Source organism: Tamandua tetradactyla, chromosome 4 (assembly GCF_023851605.1).
Source record: "Tamandua tetradactyla isolate mTamTet1 chromosome 4, mTamTet1.pri, whole genome shotgun sequence".
Taxonomy (NCBI): domain Eukaryota; kingdom Metazoa; phylum Chordata; class Mammalia; order Pilosa; family Myrmecophagidae; genus Tamandua; species Tamandua tetradactyla.
Genome location: NC_135330.1, coordinates 9,781,802 through 9,796,532, shown reverse-complemented (window position 1 = coordinate 9,796,532; position 14,731 = coordinate 9,781,802). Strand labels below are relative to the sequence as shown.

Sequence of the window (14,731 nt, the reverse complement as noted above, 5' to 3'; positions counted from 1 at the left end):
TTCTTTATTACGTTAAGTTATGCTAACCTAGCCTAGCCTAACTGATTCCATCTCGCAAGCCGAAAGAAGGGGCGCTCAAGAGACTCACTCACAGTGTTGGGAGGAGAGCTTCAAGAAGGGGATGTGGCATCTTGTCACCTAGCTAGATGGTTGCTCAGCCCGCCATGTGTTGCTTTCGATGCAGAGCACACTGAGGGAAAGCATTCATCATCCATTCACTCAACAAATGTTTACTGAATACCTACTATATATCAGGCACAATTCCAAGGGATGGAGAAACAGCAATGAACAAGAAGGCAGATACTATAAATGTCCCCTAGAGTCTGGGAGCCTTTTGTGAACCTAGATAGCTCTTACCTAAAATTTCTGAAGATGAGAGCCTTGCTGGAGCAAGCTATGAGAGCAAGAGAGGAGGGATATGGGGTACCATACCCAAAGAGCAAAAGGGGAGGGCAGCCCCACCTCCTTAAGACTCTAGAAGGGGGAGAAGACCCAGCAGTTTCCTTGGCTTTAAAGCCCATCTGCTATAGTCACACACTCATCTGCAACTACCCCTTACATCACACCATTTCACATGTTGGTGCATTTGCACATGCTGGACTCTCTTCCAGGAACACTTTCCCATCTTCTTCAACTTTACTCACCCTCCATGGCTCTAGCTCCATCTCCTCTTCTGAAGTTCCAACCTCCTACACATTCTTTCTTTTTCTCTCTCTCACTTGCTTTCTCTTGCACAAATACACAAGTTTGGACAAGGAGCCTCTGAGGTAGGTTCCCATCGCACCAGCCCATACCACCAACTCACCACAGGCTTTATAAATATCTGTTCAAGTTCATGTCCTCTACCTGGCCTCCTGAGGGCAGGGACATAGTCCTTTAGCTCTGTCAGTTCTCAGCCTAAAGAAAACAGTGCCTGCCCCAACCAAAGCCATTCCAGCCAATCCTAAAGAACACCTAGGACAATATTTAAGATTCCACAAGGATTCCATGCACTAGGATAACTTTTCAGAAACCTACAACCTCCAGACGGCTCCCTGGACCAGGTAAGTCCTGAAACCTAGAGGGCCCAGCCTCTCCAGACCATCAACCAGTTTGATCTCCCTACCCCATATTAGTGACAGAGCCCTCCAACATGAAAAAGTTAGAATGGCCATAGCCCAAACACCCCTAAAGCGAGGGACAAAAAGATCAAAGGTGATGGTGGAGTTATACAGAGAAGACAGAATTTAACAAATGAATATGATTGCTGAATCATTAAACTAAGATCTCTTTTAGTCCCCAGTATCTTAAAGCAGCTAGAAGTAAAAACCTAAAATTATGGAATTGTAACCCATGTCAAACTCTGAAATATGTTCTGCAACTAATTGTAGTGCTGTGCTTTGAAATTTATTGCTTTTATAACAATAAAAATATATGTTATTTTTCACACATACACAAAAATGTCGATCGTGATGATAAAAAATATATTTTAGCCTTCTAGCCTCCTACATTCTGGAGCAGTTAGAAGGAAAAATCTGAGAGGATGGTATGGTAGCCCATGACAAACTCTGGGATCCTGTAACTACTGGTTGAAGAGTGCTTTGAAAACTATTGCTTTTTTATCTCTTTGTTTTGTATATATGTTATGTTTTACAATAAAAAAAGTTAGGAAAAAAGAAAAAAGAACAGCGCTTGGTCCATCTCCATGGACCACTGGCCTGAATCACGGTAAAATTAGTGAAAAGAATGATCAAAAGTTACGAATGTTTGCATTTGTTTACTTTTTTTTGGTATTTAAAAATAAATAAATAATAAAAAATTTAAAATATTAGTGAAAGGAGATCGAGTTTCTGGACCCAGTTGGGCCACTAGCTCCTAACATGCTGAAAGAGCCTAGGCAAAGCACTCAACCTGACTCAGCTTCAGCTGACCCTTCTGGAAAACTGAGATAATGTTGTCTGCCCTCTTCCTAGTCTGCGAGGATCATATGAGACAGAGTGGTCCTCTAAATGGGGAGGGGCATGTGCACACTACATGTGGGCATTCATGGTATTAATGAACAATAACTAATATCGTTCCTGCTTAGTTGGAGGAAATTCTCCCACCCTTCTTCCAAGATTGACTGGTTTTGCCCTAACCCAGCTCCATGATCCGCTCATGGATGGAAGCCAGGACCCTTCCTCCCTATTCCCTTGCCTCACAGTTTCCCTGTGACCCCAGAAAGTCCTTCCAGAAGTCTGACCCACGTCCTTCCTGCTGCAGCCCCAGCCCCTCCTCATGTGTTCTGGGAGCATAAGCCTGAGTGTGGACCTCTGAAGGACCCGAGCACCCTGCAGGGCTGATCCCTCTGAGGTTGCATCGCATTCCCACTGCAGAACGGACCAAAAGGCAGGGGTGCATTTTCCAGAGAGAAAGCAGAAGCCTAGAGTGAGAGGGAGAAATTCAAGTCCCAGCCTGGGGTGGGGAGTGGAGGAAGAATCAGGAGGGATAGGGTTCAGACAGCAGAAAGGACTTCCCAGCACCCAAACACCCTCCCTCAATGGGCCAGCTTCCGGGGGGAGGGACGATTGTCTTAGGGCTTTCCATGACGTGGGTCCTCAGCCGGGGCTAAGGCCGTGGGTGAGGCGACATTTCCTGCCCCGGGGGCCCCGAGTGAGAGGGGAAATGAGTTGCTGAGTGTGCACACACCTCTCCAGAGCGCACACACACACACACCTTGCTCCGGAAGCTCCCTTCTTAGGCTCTCCCCATGGAGTGCCCCCTGGCCCAGATATGCCCTCAAGGTAAGTGTGAAGTTGGAGAATGTGGGTAGGAGGGGACCTCGAGACAGCCCCAAATCTCTCATCATCCTGCCCTCTCCCGTGGGCCAGAGCCCCCCACTGCAGGCACGAGAGCCCCACTCCAAGCCAGAGCTGGGCAAGGCTGACCGCCAGGGCCCCCGCCCCCTTCCCCTTCTCGGTGACTCCAGGTCTGCTCATCCTGAGGATAAAGGTGATGGGGTTTGCTGAGCGCTTCACAGGGAGGAGAGAGGAGTGAGCTGGAGAGATGAAAGAGGTGGCCGAGGGCTCTGGCCCCAAAGACAGGCCTGCCCCAAAGCGACCTGCCTCCCTGATGGTGGGACTTCCTGGCCACCAGAAGACCAGCTTAATTCCCGGCGTGGTCCCTCCGTGTCTCTTTGGCTCCTTATTGCTCATCCCTGGAACATCCTCCCTGCTGTCCCTTCTGCATTTCTCCTGCTATCCTAAGGTCCCCATCCTGGTCCCTTGTCGGAGGCAGGCAGGACCCCCTGAGCCTGGAGGAGGCGTGGGAGGGAGCGGGACAGGCAATCCTTCCCTGAGAAACCCAGCAGTCCTCTTTGTCCCGACAGGGAGTCGCCAAGACCCTGCCCCAACCTTCAGCACCTTCCAACCCAGGGACTTGGCCAACCTGAGGAGCTGCCAGGGCCTGGGCCTCCCCACCGGGTCCAGATCCCAGGCCCTGGAGGCCGAGCAGGCCCAGCCCAGCCCCAGGGCCCTGGATGTGCATGCCGCGGTGAGTGGGGACTTGGGGGGCGCAGCCCACTCATCTGCTCCCAGCCTCCCACGGGTGAGGTCTCGCAGATAGACAAAGGGAAGGGAGAAAGCAGGAGTGAGCGACAGGGGGCTGCCGACAGGGCAGCGGAAAGGAGACAGGGCCTACCTCTTGCATCTGCTGAGTTGCCCACTCGCCTCCCACTCACTGCTCCTCTGCCCCTGGGAAGCTTCAGGCTGAGCCCCCAGTTCCAGATCACAGTGCCTTTAGTCCAATTAGCACTCGACAGCAGCTCTCTGCCGGTGGCCTTCATCCACCCTGTGCATTCAGGAGCCCCATCTCAGTCTCTCGCACCTTCTCAGTTCATTGGAAAGTCCCATCTGTGGTCCAGCTTTGGTCCTTCCTACCGTAGGGTGAATTCACCCTCATTCCTGGCCTCCCAGGTGGCTTCACGCCTCATCTCTCTGCAACCCCCGTCCCCAGGCCAGGGACTGACCTTCTGTCCATCAGGAAGGCCAGGATGCTTGTCTCACCCTCACTGAAGCCCAGTGACGCAGGGAGTCACTGCTGCTGGATGAAATACCCTTTTGACCGAAAGGGAAGTGGACTTAAGTAAGACCCTGGGAAGGGCTTTCTAGATAATTACACCCTTAAGTAGGCGATTGGAACAGGTGGGCCTTCGTCCTCCTCATGCCCGGGAAGGGCTGGACCTGAGAGTGAGAAGGTGGCGGCTGGCCTGGAGTCAGGGGAAGGCCCGCTGACGGTGGCTGCTTCCCCCTCCTTGGACTCGTCCCCTAACCAGGCATCTCTCCAGGCCCTGGGGGTGGCCTCCAATCCAGGAGAAGCTGGGAAAGCCGAGGAGCTGCCTGAGGAAGGGGGCCTGTCCCTGCAGGCCGAGATCCGGGACTGGTTCCAGAAGACCCAGGCCCACTGGCTCGTGCAGCGCGGGGCAGCCCCCGCCTGGTTCCACGGCTTCATCACCCGCAGGTGAGTCACAGAAGAGGAAACAGGCCTGGAGAGGAGCACGTCCTGGGTCCCTTGGCTGGTTTGGGACTGAGGCGCTAGTCTCCCGACTCCCAGACCGTTCACTAAGGCTTCTCTCCTGGGGGAGATAATGAGAGAAGCTTGAGCAGTTGGGTCCTGTGCCTCAGTTTCTCTCTCTAGCCGCATTATCCTCCTGTCTTAAGGCCTCCAGCCCTTATGCTTTCCGCCTCTCTGTTTCTCGGTCTCAGGTCAGCTTGTGACTTCTGAAATCTAGAAGTCTACCTACTAAACGCTTCTGTTGCAGCCCCAGCCCCCCAGGCGGACCTCCTGACGGGGACTCTCAGTCCCTCTACACCCCCAGTTCTCCCCACCCCCACCCTAGTCCTTTTCTAGGCAATTCAGGGTGCTCTGTTGGGGTTGGGAGGCCCCCACGAGAGCCGGGGAGACAGGGCGAGGCCCAGAGGGTCAGAGAGGGGTTCCGTCTCTTCTCTCTGCCACCCACAGGGAGGCCGAGAAGCTGCTGGAGCCCAAGCCGCGAGGATGCTACTTGGTGCGTTTCAGTGAGAGCGCCGTGACCTTCGTGCTGACTTACAGGTGAGGGGGCGGGGCGGCGCCCTGGAGGCGGGGCTTCGAGTTGAGAGGGGGCGGGGTTTCGCGCTGACGGACGTGTGAGGGGCGGGACTCTTCGCTCCTCTCCCGACCGCCGAAGGAACCGCATCCTAGCTGGGCAGGGCGGGGGAGGGGTGGCGCCTAGCGCCGGTGGCCCCCGCCTGGCAGTCGGAGCGGGTCCGACCTCGAATGGCGCCCTGCAGGAGCCGGACCTGCTGCCGCCACTTCCTGCTGGCCCAGCTCGGGGACGGGCGCCACGTGGTGCTGGGCGAGGAGAGCGCCCACGAGCGGCTGCAGGACCTGCTGCGACACTACACCGCGTGCCCGCTCAGCCCCTACGGGGAAAAGCTCACCGAGCCCTGCGCCCGCCAGGTATGCCGCCCACCCCCTACCCCGGACCCTGACCCCGGGACTCAGGCCAGCGCCCAGCGCCCCCGGCGGAGTGCCTGTCCGCTCCAGGCACCTTCTCATCCCAGCAGGCGACCCACCCTGGCCTCATTTGTCGTCACCACTCCTGGGAAGCCCTTCGAGAAAGATGAGCACGCGGAGAGGGGTCCTAGCACCCAAAGACAGGAGGGGCAGGGAGACAGCAGTTAGGCACATAGTCATTTATTTATTAAATATCAAGACACTTACTGGGTACCTACCATAGCCCGGCATTGTTCTGGGAAGCAGGAAAATAGATGGGAAAATATCATTGCCTTCATGGGACTTACATTCTGATGGGCGGAGACAGACAGTGAATAAGTAATACAGATAACAAACAAATAATACATATGTAAGGTCATGATAAGTAAGTGCTGAGAAGAAAAACCAAGCAGTGATAGTTGACAGGGTTGGGGCTCTTTTACCTAAGGACATCAGGGAAGGCCAATCTGGAAATGGCACATTTGAACTGAAGCCTGAATGAAGTAAGGGAGGGAGTGGAGCTTACAACTGGAGGGAATGCATTCCAGGCACAGGGAACAGCAGGTGCAAAGGCCCTGCGATAGGAGGATGCTGGATGTGTTTGAAGAATAGTGAGAACAGCGAGGAAGTGAGCTTGAGGGTGTGCGGGTGATTGAGGGGTAGAACCACAGAAGACTAGATCAGAGAGGTAAGGGAACAGGACCCTTGTAGACCCTTGTACAGATTTGAGATTTTGTTCTGAATGAGATGAGATGGGACTGGAAATTTACAAGTTGAAAAATGACATGACCTGGCAAGTTTGGGAGGGTCAAGGATGACCAGATGAGGCTACGACAGTATTTCAGATGAGAGGTGAGGAGGGATTGGGTGATAGAATGGTGGGTCTGTTTTGAAGATGGAGGTGACAGGATTTTGCAGGATTAGATGAGTGTGAAAGGATGGAGTTGTCATTGACTGAAGTGGAAAGACATAGTAGAAGCAAATCTGGGGAGGAGGTGTAGGGATTAGATCAAGAGTTCAATTCTCAACATGCATAGTTGAGATGTCCATTCGACATCCAAATGGAGATGGCAAGTAGGCAGTTGGAAAACATGAGTCTGGAGTTTGGGAAAGAAGTCAGCGCTGGAAATAAACATTTGGGAGTCATGAGCGTGTAGATGGATTCTGAAACCTTCAGGAGGAGCAAAATCTCGCTCATGGGTGTGAGATTAGATGGAAAAGAAGTAAAAGCCAAGCCTCCAGCATTTAGAGTTTGCAGAAATGAGGAGAACCTACAGAGAAGACTGAGAAAGAGCAGCCAGAGACAGAAAGAAAAAAAACAGGAAAGAATGATGTCCTAGAAACCAAACAAAGTGAGTCAAGGAAGAGGGAGTGCCAGTAGGTCAAGAATTGACCATTGAAGTAAGCCAAGAGGAGTTGGTGACTTTGACAAGAACTGTTTCAAGAAGCTTGATTGGGGTCAGTTCAAAGAAGTAGGGACAGTGCCTTGGGCACCTCTCATGGAATCCTGTGAGGACTGGGCAGAGACCAAAGATACCCAAGCAGCAGAAACTGGGTCTAAGGACATATAGGGCTGAGGAGGAGCCAGCGGGAAGGAGTTTGACGGATAATTTGGGAATTGGGGCAGAAACCAAGCCCGGTGGCCCCAAACTCTATGAAGAGTCTTGTAACTCGTGCTCTCAGAAGTGTGGACTTTGTCCTAGGGGCAGCACACAGGCACTGGAGAGTTGCAGGTGAAGTTTCTGCAAGATTCCTCTGCCACCCTAAGAGGAGAAGGTGTTGGAGGGAGCAAGAGAGGATTCAGGGGAGCAGTTTGAATTGGGGTGGTGGGCATAGAGACAAATAGGCAGATGTGAAAGATATTTAGGCAGTGAAAGGAGTAGGGCTTGTATTTGATTAGATGTAAGGAGGGAGCGAGAGAGGTGGAGCTATTGAGGTTGACTCTTAATGCAGATGCCCCTTTTTATTCATAAAGGGAATGCAGAGAGAGTAGAGGTTTTGGGCAGGGAGAAATAATTCTGATATGGACCCACGAAGCCTGTGGTGCCTGCACATCTCTAGGTGGAGACATCTACATGCATGACCATAGGGAGAGCCCCAGAATCTTGGCTTACCAGAAGGAGTGGCATGTGCACAGCTTTCATGAACCTAGGGCTAAATCCTGAGCTGAAAGCATAGTAACCTTCCCACTGTGAGGTTCATCTCCCCTGAGGCTGTCTCTGCCCCTACAAAAATCAGGCTTCTATCTCCATAAATTATGATTCTCTAGAGCAAAAGCTCCAGAGATCTCAGGGCCAGTTTTCAGCAGGGGGAGGGTGCACACCGGCCAGGGTCTGTGGGGCGGGTGCACACCCATATTCCCACATGAGCCTGTGCCACAACGACTGGGAAGGGGATAGCTCCACTCAGACTGTCATCTGCAGAAATAAACACAGACACAGCATATGCCGAAAAATTTTAGTCTAAAGACTTCTAAAGCTTTGTTGCATTTTTATATGCACAGATGGAGACCAGCCTGGCCCTGTGTTCCACGTGAAATTACATTTAATGCTAGATGTGGAGAGTGACACCCAGAGCGACCCCCACCGCACCCCTCCCCCTCCCCCTTGCCATCTCCACACCCCTTTCCTGACCCAGGGAGCCCAGCCCCCAGTTCTGTGCCACTACCACCCTCTTCCTTGGCTTAGACCAGGCTGTTTTGTCCTCCTCCATCACCTGCCTCCCAGTGCCCTCTGTACCAAGTCCCTCAGGCCACCTCCTTTCCTGGCAGACTGCGGAGCCCGCAGGACTTTCCCTGAGGACTGAAGAACCCCACTCTGGAAGTGAAAACCAAGATCCAGGCCCCCAGTATAGCCCAGTCTCCAAACAGGGCCAGGCTTCCTCAGCCCCACCGCAGGAGGCTGCAAGGCAGCCCAAGGAGGTATTGGGCTGGAATGGCTGACCGAGGAGGAGGAGGCTGGACCCCAGGAAGGGGGAGGACAGAAAAGGAGGAAAGAGCTAGCTGGGAGGGGCAGGGCTGGTGGGGGGTGGAGGGGCTAGTGAGGGGAGGAGGGGCTCAGGCTGGGAGGGGAGGGGCGGGGAGGGGGGAGGAGGGGCCCAGGCTGAGACTCAGGTTCCAGCTTTGGCCCTGCCTGGATTGCTCTGAACCACCTCTCCTGCCGGCCACACCTTCTCTCCTAGGCCTCCCAGCTGCCCAGGCCCAAGCCTCCCATCCCGGCCAAACCTCAGCTGCCCTCTGAAGTCTACAGCAGCCCTGCTCCGCCACCCCGCCCAGCTCCACCGCCACCTCCCAAGCCCCCCAACCCCATCTACCACGAGCCTGATGAACCCATCGCTTTCTACGCCATGGGCCGCGGCAGCCCTGGGGAATCCGCCAGCAACATTTACGCCGAAGTGGAGGTGCCCACGTCAGGGGGTGAGGACCTGCTGCCCATCCTTGGACACCCCATCCTAAGGAAGTGCCGGTCCAGGCCTGTCCCAAGAGGCCAGGTAAATGGGATGCAGGGAAGGGTTAGACTATAAGAAGGACTTCTGAAAGCTGGGTAGGGGAGAGTAAAGAAGGTATTGAGATTGGATGCCTGGGTCTGAGGCCTGAGGCAACAGACCCGGAAATTGCTCCCTCTTCTCTCCTCAAGTCACTTGGAACTGCCCCCTTTTGTCAAGCTCCCAGCCCCTCCACTTCTCAGCATGTGGGAACTTCACAGAGAAAAGAGGGGCCCCCAGGCAGTGTGCCCCCCCGCCTTCCCCCACCTGGGCCTGCAGCCTGTCCGTGTCCACCGGTCCATCAGGTCCTCTTCACACCGGCCCGAAGCTGACCCCGCCCTGGGCCGTGGGTCCCAGCCCCCGCCTGCACACGCCTCCCTCAGCCTTCCTTGGGCTGTCTCAGATGAGCTCAGCGAGGGGGCAGCCCCACCCTCCTGCACACTCCTCCCTCCCTCTTCCTCATCTGCCCACCCACAACGCCCATCCCCCCTCTTCTCACGGATCAGTCCAAATCAGTATCTCGGGTCATGTGACCTGTGGCACCTACTGGCTATTCCCAGCCTCCCTCTCTGCCTCTGCCCCCATTCTTCTGACCCTTCCCCTCCCTCCCTGCTGGCACCCCACACATCCCCCACAGCCCCAAGCCTCACACTTGCCCATGCCTTGGCCAACCACTGCTATCCTTGAGCTGATGTTACCATCCATGTCTCCAGCCAAACTTCTCCCAGTCTTCTGGTCAGCTCCCCTGTGTCCCGCGGACCCTCAAAACTAAATACAGCCAACGCTACCCCCACCCTTTGCCCGCACAACGGCCGGCCCCTGTGCTTCCTTTCCTTACCGATTACTCTTCAAGCCACAATCCCCGGGGCTCCCTCTACCTCCCCTCCCTCCTCAGCCCTACCCCACCACTACCCACCAATTCCTGCGGGTGTCTACTAAATATATTTTTCATTTCTCTAGTTCCACCCACCATCATCCCTCACCAGGACTTTTCCAGGAGTTTCTTAACTGGTCTCCTAACCACCAGTCTTGCCACTTGCAATCCACTATGCCCCAAGAAAGCCAGAGTGATTTATCTAAAGCAACTGCCTGGTGCACGAGGCCCTTCATAATTGGGGGGGGGGGGGGCCGGGGGAAGCATCCCCCACCTCCTCAGCCTTGCCACCGGCTGCCCCCGTCTCTCCAGAACTATTCACCTTTCTCCATACAAATCAAGTGCTTTCAGACCTCCTAGGATTTGCACAGTCCAGACCCTCTGCCTGTAGTCGCTTTCTGCAAGCTCCCCCCTGCTGCCTGGCACACTTCTAATCAGGCTTTAAGACCAGCTTGCACTTCTTCAGGGAACAGGGTCCATCCCTGCATTATGCACACCTGCCGTGGCACTGATCACCTGGGACACCCACCTCCCTCCCACCTCCTTCTCCCCCTGTCACCTCCCATCACCTTCTGTCTCTCCACCATACCCCAGTAAAGTGTGACCTCCCTGAGGAAGGGGCTGGGACTTACTCATCTCTGTTTCCAAAACATCTGTGTGTGTTACAGAGACCAGATGCTGAGGAAATGTTTGTTGAAAGGAATGAATGTTAGGGCTCTGGATCCCCCACCCCCACCCAACCCCCCCACATAGAGGCCAAAATCTATTAAAGTCTTGGTTCTTGAGGTTATAGGTAGGCTTAGAGGCAGGGACTGGGGGGTGTGACCCAGGCCTCGTCCTTCTCTCTGCAGAATCCACGTGACCCACAGCTGCATTCTGAGAACTCTGTAGCTGGACAAGCCCTTCCTCTGCCCCGCCAGCCCCTGCCCCCCTGGGGGCACACCCTCCCCCACAACTTTTCTAGACTGGTGCTCCAGGACGGAGGGCAGGCATGGCTCCCCCTGGGGCCTCCAAAGTAGCTGGTGAGTTTGGGGGACAGGGAGGATAACTTGGAATATCGGGTCCGGAGACCTTCACACACACCTGGGCACCCTTCTCAGGAAATATGGAAGGAGCAGACTGTAGGTGATCAAAACTGGACGGGATTTTAGCCATCTGTTGCAAGGGTGGCAAGGAAGTATCACCTTGCATGCCAACTCCGATCCATTGCCTGTGGCTGTCTAGAGTGCGGCATTGGAAAGGATGTGAAGGTCAGGTCTGCACTCAGCAGGAAAGAGCACCATGATTGATTAGTGATGTCTACCACAGATGAGGGAGGGAGGAGAAGCAATAGCACGTTTGTTCTTACTGATCAAGTCCAACTCCCTCACTGTGCAGGTAAGAAAACAAAGCCAGAGAGGGATGGTGACTTGGCCAAGGTCAAGGACTAGAACCCAGCTTCCTGATTCCCCTGTTTACTGCTCCATTCTTACCATACATCCACTAACTCTTCACAGGAAACATCAGAAGTTTTCTCAGATAGAAAATCTGGCTGCTTTCCAGAGATCTGCCGCCTGGGGACTGGGATACTGAGTCCCCTCCTCGGGATTCCAGGCTCCCCAAAAAAGCCTGGAGGTCAGAGAAGCAAATGTGAAGTCTGATTCCTCTTGGGGATACACCCACTGGTTCCCGCCTAAGAGTCCCCGAGAATCTGATGGCTCAGTGCTTGGCGATCCTCAAGCACAGTGAGGAAGCAAGCCAGTTTGGCCCTGCTGGCTCCTGCTGCCCTGGTTTCTCCTGGAGTCTAATTTCCTTGGCCCTCTGAGTCTTTGAGGCTGGGCCCTGGTCCAATGCTGCTGTTGTCTGAGGAATGGTTTGGTGAGAACAGATGTTAGAACTTGTTTGTTGATTCTTGTCTGGCTAATAAATCATCTCCAACACCTCCCCCCACAGGGATCCAAGTCCTCCGGGCTCCTTGTGTCTGTCTGTGACTCTGTCCCTCTCACTGAGCATCATGTTGTGGGAGGTAAGGGGTAGGACTGCCATTGTGGTAGGGGGAGAGGGGCTTGGGGTTGAGAAACATCTGGGCAATGACTGCAGATCTGGGGGCTGGGAGAACCGGAGCAAGGACGCAGACCTCTTTGCAAACATACTTCTCCAGCTGGGGTGGGTTGGGCAGGCAGCCAGGGGCAGAGGGGTGACTGCAGCACCTGGGGGAGGCCGAGAAAGAAGGGCAGGGAGGCGAGCAATTAAAGCGTGTTCCTTCCCCTCCTCCCCCAACCCCTCTGCTACACGCAGGATGGGGAGGGTGAGGTGTGTTACTAGCCTGTGTGGGTGAGCACCCCTGCAGAGGCTCCCTGCCTCTTGGGCTTAGGCCCTTTATCTCAGTCAGGAGCCTGTTCCCTCCCCTGTCCCTCTGGTGAAGCGTCCCGCCTTTCTGGCCCAGACCCACTTCAGGACCAGCCTCCTTCCTCAGTGCAAAGCTCCCCACTCTGAGTCTCCAGCCTCCTGGAAGAATCTGTCCTGTGTCTTACTTTCATCTCAGACCAGAGGCTTTCTCTGCCCCTGGATTCACAGGGCTGAGAGCAAAGTGCCCACCCCGGGCCTCCTGTGGTCCCATCTGTGCCAGCCTGATCTTGCACTCATTCCTGTGAGGGTTAAGTCAGGGTTGTCAGTGCCTGTCAGGGTCCTTCTTCCTGTTGAGGGCACCCTGTACCTTCCCAGGGCACAGAAATCCTCTAGTCCCTTCCCTCAGACCATGCTTCCCAGGCCTGGGCGCGGCCACGGCCCCAACTCACCCCACCCCCACTTCCACCCCCAGCTTGGCTCAAATGCCGGCTCCAGTGACTAGCAAATTCCCCGCCTTTCCATGCTGGTGCTAATCAGCTTAAGAAAAAAATATGTTTGCTGAGTCAACAGAGTTGGGGCTCCACTTCCTTCTGTCTGTAGGTTTAAACTCTCTCCTGAGCTAGGGGAGAGGTGGGGAGGGAGGCAGAGGGGAGGGGAGGAGAGCAGACAGTTTTGCTAAAATCAGGGAGGAGGCTGAAAGTGTAAGAAAGGTCTCAGATTAGATTCAGAGAGTCACCTGAGGTGCTGAGGTGAGGAAATGGGGGCTGGCTTCTAGGAGGAGGCAGAAAAGGAAGAGACATTGGCAGCAAGAGCTGCAAGTTGGAAAACAGAGGATTTCCTCACACTTCAGGATGTAACAGAAGGGGCAGGTTTGGGGGTGTTGGCCAGGCCCCCTCAGTGTTTCTGGGAGTAAAGCCTGCTACAGAGGGGCAGCGTGGGCTCTAGCGACCCCCTCCTACTCTCTTAGGCTCCACACAGCTTGGGGTGGGTACACCAAAGGGGTGGGGGTGGGGGGAGGTGGAATTCAGATGATGCTATGTCATCAAAAGAGCCCTGGAGGGCGGTGCGAGGGTGGCTCATGCTGGAGACCCAGGTTTGATTCCCAGTGCCTGCCCATACAAAAAAAAAAAGAGCCCTGGGTTCTTCTTGTGGCACTGTGCTAACTAACTGCACATACTTTTGGCAGGGAAACATTTTCGGTTCCGCTGTTCCCCAGGTTCCTTATGGGATGAAGATAACACTTCTTTATTTGCACATCTCGTTGCTGTACAGGTCAGATGAGACCGTGCACATGAAGGGCTTTGAAAAGTATGACTGCTGAGGCCAGAATTTTTGGTTCAACCAAAGAGGAAGCAGGTTTGGAAGGCAAAGAGGCAATTGAAGGTAGTCAGGCCCATGGCCCAGCTCTCATCACCCCAAGCCAGTGCTCCCCCCATGCCATGGGCCCTCCCAGGCAAAAGGATAAGATCTTGGTCCTCCCCAGGGCTCCTCTGGGGGCCCAGCTCTGAATACAAGTGGCAGGCTCCCTAATCTCTCACAACTGTAGGTACCGCTGCACCATCTCGCTGTCTTCATGCCCAAGCTGAGGCCTGGGGCTGCGGTGAGACAGCAGACCTGGAGATGGGCGACAAGTGAAGAACTTGCACAGGAATAAGGAAGAGGGACCATTCTGCTGAGCAGGTTGTTCCTCCTCCCCAGCCAGGAGGCAGAGGGCATTTCTGTGCTGACTCAATCTTCTCTTGGTCATTCTATCCCTCCTGTCTCTTTCAGGCAGGGCCCCTCTGGCTCAGCCCACATAGATCTGTGTAAGGACAGTCCCTTCCCCCCAGTCCCAGACCCCCCTCAGAATGCACAGCAGGCCTTGTGAGTGAAGAGCACTGTTCCCATTGTAAGGTCCAGTTTTTTCTTAGGTCCTGGCCCTTCAGCACCCTGGCCAGCACCCTGACCGGCTCAGATGGCCGATTTTGCCTGTCTCCCCTAAGCTGCCCCTGTCATCCTAGCTGTTCCCTCAGCTAATGTGGTAGTCTCAGTAAGGAGACCTGTAACTCTGGCACAGGAATAAGGGGTTGAAAAGCTATTAGTAACGCCAAAACCTCAGCTGACCTGATTCCACAGTGCATCACCCCCCTCTCCGTTCATCTAACCCACTCAGAGCTCGGAGCCCATCATCTCTGAGGCCCACCCTTAACTACCTATACTAGTCTCAGAACCTCTGTTGCCACCTGAAAGTGGAGCAGTCTTACCACTTTCCCCAGGCCCCCAACAGACTGGCTTCTTGGACAGCAAGTTCAATACCCCAGGTAGTGTGAAGGCCTGGCTGGGGCCCCTTCCTGAGGGCCAAAGGCTTTGGGATAGGAACTCAACCCACTTATGACAGCTCTCCCATCTGTGCCTTTCTAAGCCTGATCCTGGTAAAACCGTTTCTGCAGCAACGTTGACCTGGCTAGTGCAGTTTCATACTTGAACTTTGCCCTAGTCCCTCCAACACCTTCCAGGGATATCTGGATCCCTGAATATCTGAACTTCTGATCAGCACCTTTACACCTCCCTCCCTGC

At 54.4% G+C, this 14,731-nt stretch overlaps 1 protein-coding gene across 3 annotated transcripts; it reads left to right on the top strand.

The window, feature by feature from the left end:
* The first annotated feature begins 2,410 nt into the window (after positions 1-2,410).
* On the top strand, positions 2,411-11,790 carry SH2D2A (SH2 domain containing 2A). 3 transcript variants are annotated; one of them, XM_077156516.1, is made up of 9 exons: positions 2,411-2,762; positions 3,347-3,510; positions 4,304-4,476; positions 4,978-5,067; positions 5,286-5,454; positions 8,261-8,410; positions 8,671-8,979; positions 10,699-10,869; positions 11,344-11,790. In XM_077156516.1, exons 1-8 carry the CDS (start codon positions 2,729-2,731, stop codon positions 10,864-10,866), a joined length of 1,257 nt encoding a protein of 418 aa, XP_077012631.1. In that variant the 5' UTR covers positions 2,411-2,728; the 3' UTR covers positions 10,867-10,869; positions 11,344-11,790. The 3 variants fall into 3 exon arrangements, 2 of the variants coding, with proteins under 2 accessions (XP_077012631.1, XP_077012630.1); XR_013174002.1 differs by having other exon boundaries at positions 2,413-2,762; positions 4,292-4,476; positions 10,699-11,224; XM_077156515.1 differs by having other exon boundaries at positions 2,421-2,762; positions 4,292-4,476.
* Positions 11,791-14,731: the final 2,941 nt, after the last annotated feature.